The following is a 23,659-nucleotide window of genomic DNA, read 5'->3' on the forward strand; positions in this document are numbered from 1 at the left end:
AGGTGGTGCAAAACTGTTTTTAGTCATGTATTATAAATCCAAAAGACAGTAACTCGTATCTTCGTAATGTTTTTTTTAAATGCTCAATAATTATTACGTATTTTGCCTCGCTATTAAAGGGAAATTATTATGGAAAAGCGAAAATATCACAGAGGTGAATTTTAGAAAGAATGGAATGTGTCAGTGGTGCTTGTTTGTATGCATACTAGTTGACCGGCACACACATAGGAATGACACTTCCATTCGCTAAAGGAACTGGGAACTAATTTCTTAGTTTCTGAACACTAACCCATGCATTTCTGTTGTGAGCGTGTTTAGAAACTGGCACTCGTTCTAATTTCAAGAATAAGGTCCCTGATGAGCACATGCATTAATTTGAAGAGTGATTGATGGCCTGCTGTAAACAATGTAGTAATTTTCGTTGTAGTGTTTCTTGTAATGGCTATATACGATAGAATTGATAACTCACTTCATAGATTGGCACTTCTTGATGAGGTCTAGCTCTAGTTTTTTAAGCCATTGTAAGTGTTCATGCAAATTATATTTCAAGATGATGATTCCAGAGTATGATAAACATACCTTAGCGTCACCCTTATGTATCATGTCCCACTAAATTTAATGCAGGGAAAATATAAATATCCCAGGGAAAACAGAATTACCTTACTAATGGGAACCCTGACCTGACAGCATCCCCAGGACAAGAGTTCGGGACAGTCTCACATAGACGGGCATAGGCAAGGAGCTATTAACAATGATAAAAGCAATGTATAACTGTTTCAGCTTTGTGAAAACAACAGTGGGTAGATCAGAATAGTTTCGAATTGACAGTGGATTTTAAAAAAAGGGGGGGGGGGGTGTGCTGACACCTTTACTGTTCATAATGGTTATGGATGGCATTGTGAAGAAGTCAGCAAGGGAAGATTATAAAGGGGAAAGAATGAATGCAGTGATGAAGTGATCGGGGAAGAAGAAGAGGAGGAGGTGGTACAACAACAGCTGAATTAACTGAACAGATGTATTGAACAATGGGGATTGAGGATCAACATGGCGAAGAGCAAAACAATTCTGATGTGTAGAGGAAGTAGAAAAGGAAAAGGAGCCATGAAAATAGGAGACAAGGAAATGGAAATAATAGAACACATCAAATACTTGGGAAGTGAACTGACAGAAAATGGAAGACTGGATATGGAAATTAGTAGGATACAACTGGGGAGTGCTTTTCACCACCAAGTACAGAGATTAATATGCATACCTGCCAACCCTTCCGATTTACCCGGAAACTTTCCGTTTTTTAACTCTTCTTCCGATTTTCCGATTTATTTTTAATTCTTCCTATTTTTGACCAATATAACTTCCAGTACAGTCAGTACTCTTCCCCTAGGATAAAGGATAAATTATTATGTGCTTGTGTAACTTACCCAACCTCATTTTCAAGCGATTTTATTTTATGCTTTATTTCGCGAGTGTATCGTCCGTCGCTTTCGCGTATCGGGTTTCCTGCTCACTACAGCAGCATGTGTGCTTTACGGCTGGGGATTCGGGACGACAGGCGTCCTACAAGCAAGAGAGGGTAGCTTGCGCTAGCGACTCTGTTAAACGGGATGAAAGAATGAGTTTCTTAATGTGTGGTTCGCGCACTATTAACATCATTTCTGAGCGTAATTTGGTTGGAATTGTATGCCACGTGTTTTTTCTAGCAGTTCTGTGCTTTTCGCCGTGTTAAAGTCGTATGTTAATGTATGAGCATACTTATCTGTTTTGTATGTGGTAGTTTTGCGTATTTCACGGCATTTTTGTTTGTTCTTACCTCATAATTTTAATGAATTTAATGTATTTCAGGGAGTTGTGTCGGTGACAGTTTCTGTTATTTTCTCTTCATGTTATGGCCAAAAAACTTAACAAACGTTATCTCCAAGTGTTCAGATCTACCTATAAAATTAAATTTCCATTCATTTTACAGTCTAATAAAGGAAACTATTACGGTATGCGAATCACCTTGGGAGATACATTTTATTTCGAGTTATCAAAATTTCGAGATATAGAGAATACCGTTTTTGAGCATGTATAGCACATAATTGAATCGTATGTATCTATGGGCTTTTACTGAATACGTTATATTTAACGGTACCGTTACTTCAAAATATACAAAGAAACTCTATTTCACGGCATAATTTTAATTATAACCCCTATTAAAGTAACTTTTTAGAATACAGGATACAGTACATACAGTAGTAAAATAAGAAACATAGCTCCTTTAACATGTTTGGAAGAAGATCCGTTAGTCTCTTCTGTTTGTTGTGGTTAACCTTTCCTCCCTTCACGTTGAAACTTTTCGTCAATACCACGCAGCCGAGTTTTGTAAATGGAGCTTCTCATCCGCGACTTCTGGACTTGCTTTCGTATGTTACCGGTGATCGACACCCGAGAAACGGCGAGGCTTTGCCGATCACTAGAAGTTCGAGTTTTTCGGTTCCCGTTATATTAATTTCCAGCTTCACTCGAGCCCTTCCTTTACTTGTTAACTGTTCCTCATAAACTGCAAATGCCGTATTGCACAGTTAATGTTGCACAAAATTCGAGTTACAGAGTATTTTTTGTTTGAAGGGAGGAAATTTTTGCTTCGAGAAATCGTGAAATTCGTACAACCGAATTTCGAGAATAGAGAAATAAATACACTTGAAGAATAGAACAGATGGCCGGAAAACCTAAGTTAGAGATACTGAAAATTTGAGTAGTCTAATGGAGTTTCGAGATATACAGGTTCGACTGTATTATTATTCGTATGTATGTGTCGTAACAGAGTGATTACGTACATTTTCTTGTAACCATTTTAATGTTCTTTTAAATTTAAGATTTTAAATTTAATGATCAAATCACATTGTAAATGTAGGTATGCATGCGTTTTATCCTGTCCTTTTTTTCATTTAGACCATGGCACAATATATGTGATGAAATCCAAGAATTAAAGAATCTTTCTATTTTTATTTCTAAAGTTGGCAGCTATGAATATGGAATAAAGATGTACCAATGAAGGCTAAAGAAGTTATGTTCTAGGGATATTACTTACCTGTAATGACATATGCAGCAGAAACCTGGACAGTGATTCAGAGAAATGGGAGTAAAGTACAGGAAGCTGAAATGAAATTCCTGAGGAGTATGGTACAAAAGACAAGGAGGGATAGAGGGAGAATTGAAGACATAAGAAAAGAGCTAAATGTGCAAAAACTAAATGATAAACTGGAACAGAACAGATTGAGATAGTTTAGAGACTACAGGCAATCGAAAGAAGAAAGACTGTCGAGATAAGCACTGGAAAGACAGATCAGGGTGAAGAGAGGATAAGGAAGACCAAGATTACAATGGATAGACTCCATAACCCTAGATTACTAAGCTCTTCTATGAAGTACGTTATCATTAAGCATTCATCTACGAGACTACAACGAAAAACCTTCCATAACTCTTACAATTCATTCATTCATTCATTCATTCATTCATTTTTGCCCTTATGGACAGTGTTTGAACTCTAATATCTCATGATGACACAATCACTTCTTTCTCTTCCTCTTCTCTTCCCAAAATCTCTTCATCCTTTGGCTGTGCTCCTGTTTCCTTTGTTCTGTCCACAATGTTCCTGTCTTCTCTTCTGATTTACTATAAATTTTGTATTCCTAATTTTGTTTCTGAATTCTTTTCTGTCTGCTATCATTTGCCTGTTGATCCCCACCTGCCTTAAGTCCTCTTCTATTTCATGATACCAATTTGTTTTCTTGCTTGAACTGTTTACTACATCAAAGATTTTCTTTGTAAGTCTGTTGCTGTCCATTCTCTGTATGAACCCATAAAAAGTTAGTCTGCGTTTCCTGATCATGTCTGTGAGTCTGTCAGTGTGCTGGTACAGCTCTTCAGTAGGTCGTTTCATCCATATGCCATCTCTGTGTATTGGTCCAAATATTTTTCTGCACGAATGTCCTTCTCGAGATAGGATTTTCTCCCTTTCAGAGGATGTTGTGGCAGAACAAAATATATCCATTCACTAAGAACATATTGATCATAGTGAAGAATACACACAGAGGCCAGTGCTGGGTCATTCTACTGCAGTACATGCTGCAACACATTTGTACGAAAGAGTCTGTTGCACTTTTGTTTCGTTATCAAATTCAATATTTGCAGGTTTGCCACTGTTATCCCTTATTTCTATGCCCTCGTGAGTAGTGGATAGCAGAACGACTTTACCCTGCTTTCCCTGGTTTTTGGTCCATCAAAACAAAACATCGACATGCCGATTTTTCGCTTCTTCACTTCAAGGAGCTCAGGAGGTATCTCCTTTATTCTTGCTTATTGTTCCTACAACTTTCAGAGAGTTCGGTGGTTTCAAAAGGTCTTCAGCCAGTGGGACGGAGGTAAACCAATTATCCTTGGTTACATTCCTTACAGCTAATGAGAACGCAACAACGAAATTATATATTCCTGATGTTAATAATGGAAGTACTCATTGTCACAGTGTGCAATAAGCTATTGTTTATTTTTAGAATATGCAGAGTTAACGAATAAATAAATAAATAAATAAATAAATAACTGCTCGACTACGTATAAAATATAAGAGTAATGTTGTCACTAAGCATTTACACCTCAGACGATGGGGTCCCCATATAGAAGGAAAGAAGCAACTTACGGTGACACAGCTGTTCTCTACAAGGTCAGGACTCATCACAAAGGAAGCTAGAGAGAAAGTGAAGCATATATATTTGCACTAGGGGGAATTGGGAGCTACTAATATCCGTGCACGTCGTCCGGCAGACGAAAGCTTAGTAATCCAGGGCTAATGATCAGCATAGGACAGCGGAACCTAGACTGGAACACAGTGTTGGATGGGGAATTGCAGAGACAGGATGAAGTATAGAGGAACAGTATTTGCCCCCAACCTTTGTTAGCTGGAAAAAGGGAAGTGTTGATCATTATCATCATCATGGGACCGACAAACTTTTACATTCCTTCTCTTCCCTTTCTCCGCACCCTTCATTCGACAACAGCTCCTGGCCACTGCCAGTGTGTTTGTTATTACATCAACATAACGTGATATGTCAGAGCCCAGAGACTGGTGGAAAGGGGAGTAAGTATTTTCACATTTCACTTACCTACTGGAGGTTTTCTTTAGTATTCCGTTCATGTTCTCTATTAGCATACGTATTCTTATTTTTACAAGACTTCTCTGTCAACATAGAACTACAATACTGCTTGCTAATGATATTAAACACATATTTCATTTGTTCAACAAATGTTATCATTTGGAAGATGGCATTTCAATAAGACCTAATCGGGTCGTGACATGTACCAGATTTTTATATTGCTAAGTTTATCACATGATTTAATTGCTTAGTCTTTTATGTATTGACAGATGTTCCCATAAATAAGAATTCTCCAGGAATTGAAAACTAAGAATTTGTTCAGTCAGTTGGAACAGTCATGAAGTTTGTTTGCAAATAATTCCACATCGGTGCCCCTTTCAGGTCTGTACACTAAAGAAAATATAAAGTTGCCTCTTTGGAGATGAGCCTTACACCTAGAATTTCGTGTTTCTCATCCTGAACTTTTTTCTGTAGCTTACAAATTCTTCTGTTGCTAATATGAATACTAGCCTTCTCTTCAGTTCTGTCCTGTCTCTGCAATGAACATTCCAGTTCTGGGAGAAAATTTCTGCATCCATATAATTTTTTAACCATGATTCAACTCCTATTACAATACCTGATAAATATATATCCTTAAATGGGGGTTGAGTGCTGGCCTCCTTATCTGTAAGTGGGCGGCTTCGATCTCAGCTCAGTTGTTGGTATTTGAAGGTGGCCTAATACGTTTGCCTCTTACGGTAGGTTTACTAGCTCTAGAAAGAACTCCTGTGAGACTAAATTCTGGCATCTTGTTGTGTGAAAACAGTAAAAGTAACTAGTTGGATGTAACACAGATAACATTATCAATATATTCATTAAATTACTTAATTCTGTTTCTTTCCTTACATTACTTTTACAGTTTAACACTAACTATTTTGTCTCATCCTTGCTGGACTTCCATCTCCCTGTACTCTTTATCACCGAGCTCGATAGCTGCAGTCGCGTAAGTGCTGCCAGTATCCAGTATTCGGGAGATAGTAAGTTCGAACCCCACTGTCGGCAGCCCTGAAAATGTTTTTCCGTGGTTTCCCATTTTCACACCGGGCAAATGCTGGGGCTGTACCTTAATTAAGGCCACGGCCGCTTCCCACTCCCAGCCCTTCCCTGTCCCATCGTCGCCATAAGACCTATCTGTGTCGGTGCGACGTAAAGCAACTAGCAAAAAAAAAAGTACTCTTTATCACCGCTCCTTAGTCCACGCAGTTTCTCTGAATGTACCTGCTATAACCCTTTAAGCAAACTCCTTACCTTACACCTGCAGTTCAATTGAAGGGCATCTGAGTGCAGATCCCTAACTCCTACCCACTTATTAGAATCTACAAATCTCACCTCCTGTTTCCCACATATCAACTCCATAGACTCACGTAAATTCCCAGTCACCCTTCCGTCAGTATCCCTCCTGCACTGTATCTCACTACAATCTCCGCTCCCTTCAACATCTCTAATGCTGTCGTAATCAGATCCCATACATCCCCGAATTTGTTGGTACATATTCCCACTTGCTTTATGTTGTTGGTAGCAACGTGAAAAACTACCACATCCTCCTTCCTTTCTATTTTCCTCAACATCAGCCTGAACCTAATTCCTGGATAACACACTACCCTGGTTCCCTTTCCTTCACACACTTCCGCACATGTCTAGCAATGAAGTGATTAGGTATTGCACGGCAGTTCACAGAGATTTAATTTCATATTGATTTCTAGTAAGAATAATTTATTTTGTAGAAACATGTACATATTTTCAGTACTCCCTGTAATCAGTCAACAGAATCCTAATCGATTATCCCTTAATATATTTTAATTTGTCTTTGAATGAAACACATGTAGAGCATTCTTACCTTGGTTATGTTCTTTGTTTCAGTCTCACAAATGGCAGGAACGAGTGGGGTAGAGAGAAGGGTGAAAAGTGAGTTGTTTTAATTATAATGTATATATATACGCACACATAGTTGTTCTTGTCTTGGATAATAGATTACCGAACTGGTGTGTGTCAGAATTACTGATGAGTTGTGTTAGTTTTGAAGCATGAGCTTTTAGTATTTTAGCAATAGAAGTGTATTTTCATAGTTCAGAATCGAAGACAATAGTTCGCATTTGTGGTGTTCTTCCCCGGTAGTTGGCTTGATCCTCTAGTTTGAGTTTCTCAGTTCTTTTACTATCTCTTCCTTTTTTTTCCTCTGTTATCTGTTGTTTTTATTTCCATGCATTTGAGAACCATGGGGAGATCTTTATTTCAGATATGCCGGACTGAGTGGCTCAGATCTAAAGTTGGCAGATTCAATATTGGCTCATTTTGATGGTATTTGAAGGTCAGCAAAATACACCAGTCTCATATTCGTAGTTTTACAGTTTGCTAAAAAGGACTCCTCTGGGACAAAATGACAGTACCTTGGTTACCCTTAAGGCATGGTAGTAGTTAGTGGGACGTAAAAGCAGTGATATATTGTTTGTCTAATTTGAAGTATGTCTAGGATCTAATCAGTTTGATCTTGGGTTTAAAAATACTGTTAAAGTGATAGATCAGATTTTGTTTGTGGTAGTGGGACAGTGAAAATTATAATTAATGCAGCTACTTCTGTTCGCTTTCCTGCTCGTGCGGTGTGCACGTTTTGGATCTTTGAATGCCATTTTTCACAGTCTTGGGCATCATTTGTCCAATAGTCCTCAAGTATACATTTGTTGCTTCTTGCTGGTGTTTTGGTCGTCCACATGGGCGTTGGCCTTGAGCATCAAATTTGAGGCCAAAGTATAGAGATTGAGGGTTGGGGATCAGTCAGTCAGGTGTTGGATGTACAGCATGGCCGTTCCATTGCAAACTTTTCTCGCTCATTTTCTATGATGGATATAACGCCCCTTTCTTGATGAATTTTGTCTTTGCTGAAGCCATCTGTTATGGTGATGTCCATCGCCCTCCGCAGTATCTGCATCTACATGGCATATAACTGGCACGTGTCTGTGCTGATCCTTGGTGGATGCCAAACTTCACTGGCAAGCTTTACGAGGTACTGACAACGTAATGTACCCTACTGGTAGTGTTCACAACATTCTCAGTTTGCAAAGGTACTTTTGACAAGTTTTGATCACAAGTGCATTCCAATTTGGCATGTACATAAGACATTCAAAACCTTTCTCTAGGTTAAAGATTGCAATATACATTCTTTCTTCTTTCTTGGTGCATCTCCACTAGCATTTTGTCTGCATAGTTACCATCAGTGGTCATAAAGTTATGACTATCATGCTCATAATCCAATTCACAGGAACAGCTTCAATTTGCGTTGCCATTAAGAAAACCGTAGTAAACCAGCCACCCGAACGTGATGTTCCACCGCTCAAATAGCTACCAGAAATCTGCCAGCAGGTGGGTCACGTAGCCATCATCTTACATTCGGGAGATAGTGGGTTCAAATCCCACTGTTGGCAGCCCTGAAGATAGTTTTCCGTTGTTTCCCATTTTCACATCAGGGAAATGCTGGGACTGTACTTTAAGGCGATGGTCACTTCCTTCCCACTCCTAACCCTTTCTTATCCCGCCGTCACCATAAGACCTATCTGTGTCGGTGCAATGTAAAGCACACTTCAATAAAATTCTTCAGGCACATTTTTGCTCGATGTTCTGGGTTCTTGTTCTCCTCAGGCAATATATGCTTTCTTTGGTGTCTAGTTTGATGTGCGGGTCTTGGTATTGGTCAGCTCTTGCCGCAGCAACAGCTTTCGTATTCTCTGTTTCCGTGGTCTCAGTGGACTTTTGTGCAATGTAGTCCATTTCATGAACCTTCAGTTCTACTCTGATTTTCCACAACCATATCTGCTTGTCATTACGACAATGGCTTCAATTTGTAGAGGCTAAAGTCTGTTTGGCAAGTTGATTGATTCTTCCCACCTAGTATTTGAAGATTTCCCCTTCAGTGGAACAGGCAAGGGAGAGCAGGGGATTCCTACCATCCCAAGCAGACAGCTCCTGGGCAGGCTGCAAGGAGCTGTACTTTAACTTGCCAAGTGTGCTATGGTTGGTGTTACACAGCACAGTGCTTAGCGATAACAAGTATTCCTTTGTTTCTCTTAGTTGGGCAATTTCCTTTAAATATGAGATTATAGTGGTGTAATTTTAGAAAACTAAATATTCTTATTTCATTGTTTTTGAACAATAAGACTATTGCTAATTTTAATCACATCATATTGCTAGACACCATTTAACATACATACACACACGCACACACCAGTTTGTACCAGTAATCATTGTAGCTTTTTTTCATGTCTGATACTTCTATTTAAGAATAAAATATCCTGTGTCCAGCCAGCTTTCACTCCCGTAAAGCAAAGTTGGTCTGAAAACAGACCGGTGTAAAGATGGTCTGTTAATGACGAGCAAGCGAAGTAGTTGCGGCCATAACTAGAGATGGGAATTATAGGCACGAATAGGTCGGAATGCAGGCGTGTTTGGCTCAAGTGTAATCTAGCCATTCTACAGTTATGGCAGTGAGTTGCATAAATTTTAGGGGCTCTGATAGTTCAGATTGCGAATATATATTCAAATCTCACCGTAGAACAGTCGTGCGGGTATATGACACTCGCTCGTTGGTTAAATATATTTGCATTCTAATTTATTCGTGCCTAAGATTCCCATCTCTAGTCATAACAAATAGCTGCTGATGTCTTACAAGTCATGCATCCTAGCTTTCCTTGTGCAGTAAAGAACATACGTGAGTACACATTTCGGCCCAAGTCAAGAAGTTGAAAAATTATGTCCAGCTACTGTAGATAGGGAAAAATGCATACTATGGAGCGCACTGATATCATAACCAAGAGGAATGAATTTTTATATAAAATGAAAGACAGGAGGGAAACTGGGAGGCCCGTAATATATCGTGATGTAACTTGCTAATACAGAAAAATACCAGTATAAACATTTTTTGGAGACCTCAGAATTTAATTAGCTATAGTAAAATTTTGTTATACTGAAATAAGACAATTCTTAAGAACTCGCCCATTGCTAAACCTGTTGAAGAATCTACTGTACATTATTTCAACATGAATTTTCACAAGATACTATATTTATTAAATGAGAGGAAAATTAGGATACGCATATATACATGAAGTAATGATATAAAGTACAGATACTTGCAAGAAGTTTTCAGCATCTCAAATTTTACCCTGTACCGGTACATCATGTCCTCGACTTTATATTTTGAAAAAGTCTGCTATTTTCTTCTGAACACTCCCAAACAAACGAATATTCAAGGCAGTCAGCAACCACTGCACTTGAATTTAACCCAGATTCTGGCACATTACTTCGTGCCAGAAGAAAATCCTGAAGACTATGTGCCATGTTTTTTTTGCCTGCACTAGAGTCAAACTCTGCTGAACACTTTCAGGCACATCCTCCTAATCATCACACAGATTCTTATCACTTATACAGTAAAACCTTGTTAATTCGAAGTCGTTGGGACTCAAAAATCGGACTTCGAATTACGTGATTTCGAATTAACCGCCAGTTCGCAATTCAGAAGTACCAACCCTTGCCGTGTTACGAAATATTCTAAGACTCGTTACTGCATGCAGTTAACCTTGATTCACAGTTTATACCTTTCAAATGCCATGAAAAAAGAACTGTTTCCAAAATGTATCAAAAAAGGTGCATTTACAGTATTCAAATAATGCACTTGCATATCTCACAAGCAAATATAACCTCACGCAACGAAAGAAAGAAAGGAAAAAAAAAAAAAAAAGCACGATTCAGAGACGAGGAGAAATCTATGCTGGCTCCCATGTGCAAGTGCTTTATTCATTGGAGTACTATACTGTATGCATTTTAGATGCCTTGTATTTACACAGAAAGTACACGATGCCCTTAAAATCAAACTTTCCTATGACTCTATCCTTGTACGATTTCCCGCCATTGCACTTCTCTCGTACTTCAGAAATGTAAACACTTGCCGCGTCACAAAGTATTCTAAGACCCATTAATACATGCAATCACCTCGATTCACAGTTTAAACCTTTCCAATGCCATGGAAAAGCTATTTCCAAAATGTATCCAACAAGGTGCATTTACAATGTTCAAATAATGCACTTGGATAAATCACTGACGAACATAACCTCACGCAACGAAAGAAAAAAATATCACACAATTCAAAGACGAGGATAAATTACGCTGGTTCCCCTGTGCAAATGCATTTTTTTTTTTGATATCTGTACTGTTTGCTTTTTCAGATGCTTTGTACTGGCATGGAAAGTGCCCGACGCCCTTAAAACATAGTAGCTTATCGAACTTTTCTATGACGAGGGGATAAAGTTTCTCGCTTCCATGTGCATTGCAATTGCAACGCACTACAATGACCCCATCCCCCACCCTTGTATGATTCGCCGGCTGGCACTTTCTCCTTTAAAAACATAAGACTGTTTGGGCTCGCATTAAAATAAAGCAATGCAGTTTCATCGGCAATTACAGTACCGTATTGTTCGGTGCCTACGAATTTATTATATGAGCCATGCTTTTTCTTCAACTGTTGGCATCGCCAGCGTTCGCGCATTCTGTTTTCCCGCACACTGCCTATTGCGTGATATTACGGCGTTCCTTTAAAAGGTTGAATGCAAAAGAATTCCGATTTCATTCAACTTGGCAATCATGAAACGCACTCTAGACCCACCGAAGTGAGTGTAAGTGTGGAAAGCTACCCCTCCACATTCCGGAACACGCGTTCTATTATGACGTGGGTAAATTTCGAGTTGAAATTGCCCTGTAACATACTATTGTTTTAAAATGTAAAGGCAGTTTCGAATTAAAAGTCTGAATTTCGGTAATGGGGCCGACATTGTACTTCGAATTACGAATTATCCGTATTTCGAATTAAACAATTTAAATAACATGCAAAACTGTATCTCATGTTTCCGGAAACGAGAGCTTCTTCAAATTTCGTGGGATTTTGAATTAACCCATTTCGAATTATCGAGGTTCTACTGTATCTATTGTTTTAGAAATTGGTATGTTGGAATACATGTCTTTTATGTTACTTATGGTACTTTGTGTTACTTTCCTCTAATTCAAAACCCTTGGTTCTGTTGCAAAATTCAATTATGTTGTTGAGTACCGGTCTCGAAGTAAACTTAAAATGTTTCTTTAAAAAAAAATCTGCATAAACTTTGCCATCATATAGGTTGGACTATTGCTAAAATTTACTATTGAACTTACGGATGTGTTTATTTTGTGACTTAGGAATAATGTAGTTTTAGTATTCTTTTGGGACATTTATGATACACAGTAAAACCTTGTTAAGACGTTTCTACAGGGGACAACAAAAAAGATTGTACTACTGAATATATGAATAAAAACTATCCAACAGGGATATAGAAACACTAAATAAGACTTTTTCCGACATAAAGGCATCCGTGGGTACAGTGTAAACTCTATCTACCATATCTAAAGATGAGAGGAAAGTATTATTAAAAGGTGTGAAAAACACGAGAAAACAAATATGAAAACTTTTTCTGCTGGGGCTCATAAAATAGCAAGTGCACTAAAAGTTGTGAAAAACACCAAACTACAAATATGAAAACTTGTGCAGGGGTGTCAATAAAAATATCCAAGTATTATTGCAGATCACACTTTATCTAAAATGTTAGTAGAAGCCTTTTATTTCGGAGCAGGGGGTAATTAACCCTCTCCCGCCTATAGCGTAGTAATGCGTAGCGCGAAAGTTTAGGGCCTCCCCCCCCCATAGCGTAGTAAAGCGTACTTGTACTTCTAGTCGCATGTATGAGCCATCTATCGGCCAATAGACAAATATAACTTACTGTTACTAGCATGTGCACTTCCTAGAGACCAAAGATATTAGTTTTCTTCTTTTAAAACCTTGGCAGGCATATTAGAACACAAAATATGGAAGGCAGTGACATATCGTAAACAAACATGTTGACGCTTAATTCGCATGAAAATATTTTATGCGATAACGACATTGAACGTTTGGTGAACGATAATTCTGACTGTGAAACTGTTAGTAGTGAGTTAAGTGGGAAGTGAAAATGAAAGTGCCGACATTTCAGGAAATGACGTACACATGCGTGATGACATAGATTGTAGGCTTAACTTTCAGTGGACAAACACATTGTCTTACGTCAAACCGGCGGACTTTACTGAAGAGGTAGGACCTTGCCATTCTCTTCCTGTGGGGTAGTACAGCATTAGAGTATTTCTCCCTTATATTTGATGAAAACATTTTCGATTTAATTGCCCGGAAAACGAATGAGCATGCTCCTTACTTGCAGCGTAAGAAAGGTATAGTTGATACGAAATGGAGGGATACTTCTGTTGAAGAAATAAGGGTATATTTTGGAATATTAATCTATATGGGTATTGTTCAGTTTCGTGACACACACATGTATTGGCCAGGCGACCTTGTGTCTTGCCCTTTGCCCCTTAGTAGTTCAGGCAATGTCGCGAAATCGCTTCAAAGACCTGACAAAATATTTGCATTTGGTGTCAGAAGAGGAACAAGATAAGGACAATTCGGATTATTTGTACAAAGTGAGACCAATTCTCAACCTTGTGGCAGTATTCAGAGAAATCTATAAACCGGAAAAGGAACTTTGTGTTGATAAGGCTATGATTGCTTTCAAGGGTAGGTTAGGTATAAAACAGTATATCAAGTCTAAACCTACCAAATGGGGGATGAAAGCTTGGGTTTTGGCAACAATATCAGGTTATACTTCAGACATTGATTTCTACCTTGGAAAGAAACAAAAGAGGAATAAAGATTTGCTGCTAGGTGAACAAGTTGTTCACGAATTGAGTAGGAAATACTGGGGAAAGTATCATCACCTATATTTTGATAACTTTTTCACTTCACCAAGACTCCTGTCAATATTGAATGACAATAAGACTTATGGTTGTGGAACAGCGAGAACTAACAGAAAAGATTGGCCCTTACCCCTCAAAAATACCAAAAGCCTGAAGATGAAAAGAGGGGATTCTAAATTTTTGCAAGCTGGAGATGTCATTGCCACAGTCTGGCATGATAAAAGAGACGTTGCTTTCCTCAGTACCAACAGTAACCTTGCAGTTTCTTTAACCCTGAAGAAAAAACGGGGCATGGCAATGAAAGAATTGATGTGCAAGCACCAGAAATTGTACACAACTACATGAAAAGTATGGGTGGAGTTGACCGAAGTGATTAAGCACGTTCATATTACGAAGTTGGCAGACCATCAGTGAAATGGTGGAAGTGTATCTTCTATTTCATTATAAACATTGCTGTAGTGAATTCATTTATTGTATTTGACCAAAGTAATAGACCCTGCAACAGTAGACATGGAACAACACAGCTAGAATTCAGGACGCAACTTGTCAAACAGCTGATTGGGAATTTCACTTGCCGCAAATGAGTAGGAAGAAAAAGAAGTCTTCCTGGCGCAGCCACATCTCCGAAACAATTCCATTCCATAGTAAAAATTCCTGGCAGGGTAAAATCGTATGTGAAGTGTGCTGCTGACAAAAACAGGACTTTATCTGGAAGAAATGTGTAGTCAGCCTTTATGTGTAAACAATGCGACTTGTGTTTGTGCAAATCCGATTGCTTTCTATTTTTCCACCAACAAAGAGAAGTTGAAGTTTTAAATTAAATTCTACAATGCACCCATTTCCTATATCTATGTACTGTTGACTTTCATTTGGTGAAAGAATCATATTTCTAGTTTTTGTACAATATACATTTTTATAAATGTCTGCATTATCATAATGATGGCTGATAAGAATTGCTTTAATTCTCGGGAAAACTTGCATTTTAATATGGGCGGGAAAGGGTTAAATAGTATTCTCTGGTCACACTCTTTGACAGTGAATTGGAGGTTACACTCGACCATGTGTGACTGGCAGGAATGACTTTGGCCACCATTTTGAATCAAACAAAACTTCGACCAACTTAAGTGATCGAGTTGAAACTCGAAGGTGCAAGTTCAACGTTTGCGACCTCTGCGTGCTTCAAGATGTGGACGCCTAGTCCACTTTCTGACAGATTTTAATTTTGTTTTCATTAGTATGGTATTTCACGACTTGGAAGGGCTCTTTCGCTTCTTTTGATCCATATTGGCGAGAGAGTTAACTGGCACACTAATACACATGTTGCTTTACAAACGAAAGATAAACAATGAACGTGTCATGAGACTTGAATAAAAGAAATGCAGTACTGAGTGTAGGGATGTGAAACCGTAATGTTCATTGGTTGATAGTAAATGTGGCATTTCTACCCAGCCAATAGCGTTACTTCTCACGTATTGGGTATGTTGAAATAGATATCCAGCTCGACCCATTGCATACATGTATGGAAAATGGTTACCTGAACCGTATCCTGTAAACGCGAATACTGTAATCCAATCTGCGCACCCCAATATTTGAAGATATTTTTATTAATAGAAAATTGGCTTTAATTGGAGTTACATGTATATGAAATTAATCCTACATAATGACTTCAGTACTGGTAATAAAACTGAATAAGATAATCTTCATGTGCTGTTTGGGTAGGCAACCCGGTCGACAGAATTGTGATGCGTTTGCTTACCATCCCCTTAATTGTAATTGGGTAGTTTCGCCTGTGTGTTGTATTTGATATTAAGAATTTCATTTTTTGTCCATATTGACTCGAGATTTACAATGCATATAAAGTTAAAGGTTTCCACCTATTCAATACATTAACATAATAATTCAATTAAAACATCACATGTTTATTTAAAGTATCATGGTATACATTATGGGACCAGTTCCGGCATCCAATGTGCCATCATCAGCCATTGAGATATTGATTGCAAGGTATATTAGAAAAATAAAAATATAATACTATCAGTGAAGTGTAAAATGTATGCTTAGCATACTATACTAACAACAAATCTTAAATCATTATATGTACATTAAAATGTGGCTAAGTGACAAATACCAATTATTCTATAGAAAATAATGTCTTAAAAAACACAATATTATCTTGTGCGTCCAAAATTATTGAGGGTGATTAAAAATGTCTATAATTTGGCCTAGCAAAATACAAGGATGTCCATATAAAACTGATTATTAGTTCTTCAAAACATCTGTCATGGTGATACACAATTTCTAGAATGTTGTTCTTTGGTTCATTATAATATATAACTGTAAAGGTGATATCATATACAAGTTTTTACTTTCCTTTAGAAAATTTTCTGAAACAGTCTGTGTTTGACTATCGTGAGAAGTATCTGGTTTTTGATATATTATATTTTATTTTAGCTTGAACACTGCTTCGTAATATTGTTCAAAGTAAGTTAATGATTGGCCGAGGCTTATGGCTGAGATCTTGAATATTATTTCAATGCCAGGTGGAATTGGTCAGATTAAACCTGATCTCGAACCAGCACGGACCTAAAAAAGGAATTGCGAAAATTAAATATTAAGTTACCGAGAGTCAAACACAGTAGTTTAGAAAGAAAATAATAATATATGAAACTCACATCTAGCTCGATATGAATGCGTGTAGTGTGAATGAGGAACTGAGTACGAAGTGTCGAGCGACAGCCAGCAGGCGTCAGCTGTGAGGCGGGGCGTATTATGTAGGGGAAGGAGAGGTTGCGGTAGCATGTAGCTGCATGCCAGGGGGGCGTGGGCTTTGCTGGGGATAATAAGCCAGCGTACTGCGTAGTGTTTTATGTACTGGTTGATTTTTAGGAATTTTTAGATTATTTATCACTGAAATAAGCATGTCAAATAAAATTATGGGTTTTTCCGAAAGATCATTTAGATTGTAATTGGGATTGTAATATTGATCTAATGTAATGTAACATTGCCCCGTTAGGTCGAATAGTAGGCCTTTGTTCATTGTTTCAATGATGTCTACATCGTTGTTAATACCATGAAAATTGTTTATATTCCTGTACATACTGGCCTATTGCTGAAAATGTCTTGTGTCTTATGGCATTGATATGTTCGTTATATCTAATATTGAATGATCTCCCGGTCTGTCCAATGTAAACACTGGAACAATTATTGCAATGAAACCTATACACGCCTGTGTGTTGTATAGTGTGTGTGTGTGCCACCTGGTATTAGCTGTATAGAGACATTGTGCAAAATACGCAACGATTAAAACAGGATGAATTTCAATTTTATTTTGAAGGAAAATATGTTAAATATAAGCAGAAAGGCTACATTTTAATTCGCTATACTGAAAATTTGAAATTTGTTAAAATGTAATATTTTAACACGCATTAAATAGGAAAAAGGGGAAGGGGCCTAAAATAATTTCGCTATTCTGAACATTTTGTTAATCTGGCAGCCGTTATAATGACATCTCTCTCTCTCTCTCTCTCTCTCTCTCTCAACTGTTGCTGATAATAAGGATGGCTTAGAATTTCCCATTTGAAAGGTTTCTCGTATAGGTTAAGTTCATGCTGACAGTAGCAAAGACAACCACCAGGAAATGGATATTGGTAGATTCTTGAAGTTCAAAAAGCAGTTAATCTGCACTATAACTTCCAAGTCTGTTGTGACAGACAATACAAGTTATCACTCCCGTGAACTAGACAAAGCACCCGCATAAAATAGCTGTAATGCATAAATGGTTAGGAGGAGAAACATACTGTTTAGAGATTGATTAGGCCTAAGTTACACTGACTGACAGAGCAAATGCAACACCAAGAAGGAGTGGTTCGAAATTGATGAAAGTTGGGGAAAAAAACAGAGACGGCACGGACGAATAATTGATGTTTATTTCAAACCGATATGCAGGTTACACAATGCGCACGGCATCGACTCAGTAGGATGTAGGACCACCGCGAGCGGCGATGCACGCAGAAACACGTCGAGGTACAGAGTCAATAAGAGTGCGGATAGTGTCCTGAGGGATGGTTCTCCATTCTCTGTCAACCATTTGCCACAGTTGGTCGTCCGTACGAGGCTGGGGCAGAGTTTGCAAACGGCGTCCAATGAGATCCCAGACGTGTTCGATTGGTGAGAGATCCGGAGAGTACGCTGGCCACGGAAGCATCTGTACACCTCGTAGAGCCTGTTGGGAGATGCAGGCAGTGTGTGGGCGGGCATTATCCTGCTGAAACAGAGCATTGGGCAGCCCCTGAAGGTACGGGAGTGCCACCGGCCGCAGCACATGCTGCACGTAGCGCTGGGCATTTAACGTGCCTTGAATACGCACTAGAGGTGACGTGGAATCATACGCAATAGCGCCCCAAACCATGATGCCGCGTTGTCTAGCGGTAGGGCGCTCCACAGTTACTGCCGGATTTGACCTTTCTCCACGCCGACGCCACACTCATCTGCGGTGACTATCACTGACAGAACAGAAGCATGACTCATCGGAGAACACGACGTTCCGCCATTCCCTCATCCAAGTCGCTCTAGCCCGGCACCATGCCAGGCGTGCAGGTCTATGCTGTGGAGTCAATGGTAGTCTTCTGAGCGGACGCCGGGAGTGCAGGCCTCCTTCAACCAATCGACGGGAAATTGTTCTGGTCAATATTGGAACAGCCAGGGTGTCTTGCACATGCTGAAGAATGGCGGTTGATGTGGCGTGCGGGGCTGCCACCGCTTGGCGGCGGATGCGCCGATCCTCGCGTGCTGACGTCACTCGGGCTGCGCCTTGACCCCTCGCACGTGCCACATGTCCCTGCGCCAACCATCTTCGCCACAGGCGCTGCACCGTGGACACATCCCTATGGGTATCGGCTGCGATTTGGCGAAGCGACCAACCTGCCCTTCTGAGCCCGATCACCATACCCCTCGTAAAGTCGTCTGTCTGCTGGTAATGCCTCCGTTGACGGCGGCCTGGCATTCTTAGCTATACGCGTGTCCTGTGGCACACGACAACACGTTCTACAATGACTGTCGGCTGAGAAATCACGGTACGAAGTGGGCCATTCGCCAACGCCGTGTCCCATTTATCGTTCGCTACGTGTGCAGCACAGCGGCGCATTTCACATCATGAGCATACCTCAGTGACGTCAGTCTACCCTGCAATTGGCATAAAGTTCTGACCACTCCTTCTTGGTGTTGCATTTGCTCTGTCAGTCAGTGTATATGAACAGGGCAAGTTGACAATGTGGTTAGGGGTGCGCAACTATGAGCATTTATGTGGGAGATAGTGGGTTTGAACCACACTGTTGGCAGACCTGGAGATGGTTTTCTATGGTTTCCCATTTTTACACCTTAATTAAGGCCACAGTCGCTTCCTTCACACTCCTGGTCCTTTCCTATCCCATCGTTGCCATAAGATCTATCTGTGTCGGTGCAACGTAAAGCAGATTGTAAAAAAAGAAAATATATATATTAACACTTACAGTTGTATAATCTATGATTTAGAACATCTGAAATTGATAAAAATTTCAGGATGATATACTGCAAGTGTGTATTGACTTTAGCTTATGATGATTAGTGGATATATATGTATTTTCTCGCACAATTAAGAAACCTCCATAATTTACACACCCCAATCTCTCTCTCTTTTTTTTTTTTTTTTTTGTTCGAATTGGGGGAATGAAATGTTTGTATTTAACACACCCACTTTTTCGATGATTTGCTGTGCAGTTCCGGATGTATTTTGAAATAGAGGTTGAATAGAAGCCTTCCTAATGCAAAACATGTTATTCCAGATACTGCACAGCTTCCTGTTATCACCCAGTAAGAAGTATGACTGCACTAGTTCAGCGAGTGAATTAATGCTGACCTGACTAGCGATGCACCATTCCAACCATATTTTATGATTGTTTTGGGTTTAGTTATATTCTGTGATCTCAACAAGATTATTTGTTAATCCACAATGAGTAGGTATTCAAGCAATACTTCATATAACCTTGTGGTAATCGGTTACACAGAACACACAGGGATACGGCAGCGGGCCACAAGTTTTTAGGGTCAGAGTGCAACGTGCGCCACTGTCAGTCAGGAAACTGTACTTACGGTGACCAACAAGTCTTGGAAAGCATTCTGCATCCCAAAATATTTGGCAAGTTTCTGCAAGTAGAGGAGGATCTGCAGAAATATATGATTTCGTTACACAAGTACAGTATATGCCGTTTCTCGCAAAAAGTTCTATTTTAATGGATGAGAAATAACTGTGGCACATGGGATCGAAGTCTCGGATTTTAAGGTTAGCTGAGGCTGGATTGTTAATTTTATGAGGAGAAATGGACATTCTGTTCGACAAAGGACATCATTATGGCATGGAATAATGAATGATTTCAAACAAAAAGACAGGTTTTTATAATTTTGTGATTTGGAAGCAGAAAGTGAAGAAATATTTGCATTCCCAAATTGGAAACATAGATGAGGGATCAATCAGACTCAATATGCACAAAGTCAAACAGTTGAAAAGAAAGGGAGAGTGTGTTATCTTGCACAGTACTGGAAGCAAAAACGATGTACTGCAGTGTTTTCTGTTACAGCTGATGTCAGAAACCTTGCATCTTACGTTGTTCTGAAAAGAAAAAAACAATGCTGAAAGTAAAATTTCCACAAGGAATCCACTTTTGTATCCAAGGAAAAGGGTGGATGGACACGCACTTATACAAGATTGTTACGAACTGTTTGTGGAAATTTAGCAGGGTCTCTCCTGTGAAGCCCAGCCCTTCTCATGTTAGTTTTCATGGCCATCTGATGGAAGACACTAAGAAATTATCGGAAACTATGAAAACCGGTTTGGCAGCGATTGATGGTGGATTGACATTACTTCAACCCTCAGACGTTCTGGTAAATCATTCAAGGAGGGTGTGCGAAAACTCTTTATCAGTGCTAGATGCATAGTGTCCACATTCTGGAAAGTCAGGGAAATAGACAAGAAATCTGGAAAATCGTGGAAATCTTCCCCAATGATCGATTTCAGGGATATTTTTAGGCTATAGTCTGCTGTAACCCAGGCTATTGTGGCATTTCTTTTTCAGGTATTTTTTCACAAGAAGTGCACAACAATTCTACAATTTTTGTTGTCCCCTTGTGTCATTTATTTCGACCATTTTTACGTTCTTTTTTATTTCAGATCTAGGATGCTTTCTTGAAACTCATGACAATGGCTAACAAGCTGTGAACTTTTATTAAACTTTGGCTAGGCAGTACAGTTTTTCCCGAACTGAGCGGTTGGCTGGACGTATTGGTAAATGATGCAACTTCAGCACATTGTAAAGTGTGTTGTAAATCTTTCAAACTTAGTAATATGTGTTAACAAGCAGTCACTTCTTATGCTAAAGGACCTATTCATATAAAACACATGAAAGTTAAGTTTTCGCAGCCTACAATTTCCTTCTTTGCAAAGAATACCTCTACTCCATCCCCACTTCAAGGTACGCAGCCAAGACAGCACTACATCCACAACTACAAAGGAATTAGCAGTGTCAGGAACAAGTCAAAGGAGTTTAAAGATTTCAATGTGAATGAAGATGGTAAATCGGCTGAAGCCATATGGGCTCTCCGGGTTGTCACTGGAAAGATGTCTCTGAACTCTTGTGATGAAACCTCCGCAGCTTTCAGAACAATGTTCCTGACAGTAAAATTGCTCAAAACTTTTCTGTGGGAAGACTAAGGCTACCGATGCTATAAATAATGGATTAGCCCCATATTTTAAAGAAAGTTTGCAGAATGACTTATATCACTGCTCTGACTACCTTGTTTGTTTTGATGAATTGTTAAATAAATTTATCCAAAGAGGACAAATGGACTTGTGTGTAAGGTTTTGGGATGTAAATCTTCAAAAAAATGCAACAAGGCATTGGAATAGTATACTTTTAGGCAGGCAACTGCTGATGATTTATTAGATGGGTTTATACATCGCCTCTCCTTACCTTTAGGAAATATTTTGCAAGTTTCAATGGATGGGCCGTGTACACGGCAAGCTCTCAGATCGAACGCAACCCAGCCACGACAACAATAATAACTATAACACCTGCACACAAGTATAGATGAGGAAGGAGCCTCCACCATAATCTGAGAAAAACAACTCATGAATGACCAGGACCTCATGATCTGCTTTTAACTCGAAGAGCAAGACTCCACTTACAGCAGAGCTGCACATATCTACCTTTATCCACATAGCCCGATCTTGTTAACAACGAAAGTGTATTATTATATGTACACATGAAGACATCTTTTAAGCAAATAATAGGACATTTTAAGAGACCCACATCATTACCTACGATCACAAGCACCAATTGATTCACAGCGATGGATAGAAACTCTAACACAGGAGTCAAATGAAGAGATACGCTATACAAGCATATTCAAACCTATGAAGTGTTTTCACACATGTTGTTTTAATATATTTTAATGTGTCCAGTGTATTTTAATGTGTTCATTGTATTTATACATACAACTTAGATTTAAGCATTAGAATAAGTTGCATAGTCAAATTCCAAGTCTTAAAGAAGACAGTTTTATACCCACGTACCAAATAACGCATATACAATTTTAAATTTAGTATGCCCAATTCGGACACATTCAGATATGTTATTTCCCTTTAGACAGGGTAATGTCAATTATTGCCTAACATATATGTAAAGGTACAAACTATGTTCAGCTGATGATAACCATATAGGTCGAAACCGGTACTGTAAGATAAATTTTTTTTACAATTAACAGTATTGATAAGGTGGAAATCCTTTCTTATCTGTATGTGTAATCAGTCAATACGGACATGAAACTCGTAAGTCACGCAACATATCGATTCTCAAGTGTCCGAGTGAATTGATTCACAGGAACGGCGAGCTCACGGCACACGATTCAGCTGACACACAGCAGATAGTGCTGAGTGGCACACTCATGGAGCAGTGAGACACAACACACACACACACGGTTCATTAACGATACACTGGACATTATACCAATATAGTTGGTCCGTTATTGGACAAATTTTCCAGCGAACTCATTCCTGGTTGCCAGCGTTTTTCCCCATTGTGCTAGGTTGGGCTCATCAGTTGGTAAATAGCACACCCACCAGACGCATGGCTAGTGCATACCGTTGAGGCCACTACGTAGGCTACTTGGAGCCACCGGCAGTGCCAATGCACTATGAGAGACTTTGCCTCCAGGAATGAGTTATATATATAATAGAGTTGTGACTTTCAGGGAACAGTGGAAAACTGTTAGTTTATAAAATTTGAGTTGCCAGTTGTTTTATTATTATTATTATTATTATTATTATTATTATTATTATTATTATTATTATTATTATTATTATTATTATTATTATTATTATTATTATTATTATTATTATTATTATTATTGAATCCCAAGGGTATAGGATAGCACTGAATTTCCAAAACTTTCACAAGCCACCAATTAGTTTTGTAGTATAATTTATTGTTCCATGTCTAGTTTACAGTAAAAATAGATATATTTTGGTTCCAACTTTTTCAATACAAAATAGTTTTTTATGTGAATTGCATCACAAGTCGTTCACAAATAGATGGTACTAGTTTCAACAAGAAGTCTGTGTCATCAGCCAATGATACAAAAGGTACAAGTTTCGAATTCCTAAGATCAATATA

The 23,659-nt window shown here is 38.8% G+C and overlaps 1 protein-coding gene across 7 annotated transcripts in view; it reads left to right on the forward strand.

Annotated features, from left to right (window-relative positions):
* The window catches only part of LOC136864298 (transformer-2 protein homolog beta), a 290,867-nt gene that overhangs the window by 164,517 nt on the left and 102,691 nt on the right, over positions 1-23,659 (forward strand). For 5 of the 7 annotated variants that reach the window (XM_067141094.2, XM_067141097.2, XM_067141098.2 and 2 more), the window contains exon 6: positions 7,026-7,070. The exons of the other annotated variants lie outside the window; for them this stretch is intronic. In XM_067141094.2, coding sequence (XP_066997195.2) covers positions 7,026-7,070 — 45 coding nt within the window. The remainder of the gene's footprint in view (positions 1-7,025; positions 7,071-23,659) is intronic. 7 annotated transcript variants of the gene reach the window in all.

This window comes from Anabrus simplex, chromosome 2, assembly GCF_040414725.1.
Source record: "Anabrus simplex isolate iqAnaSimp1 chromosome 2, ASM4041472v1, whole genome shotgun sequence".
Taxonomy (NCBI): domain Eukaryota; kingdom Metazoa; phylum Arthropoda; class Insecta; order Orthoptera; family Tettigoniidae; genus Anabrus; species Anabrus simplex.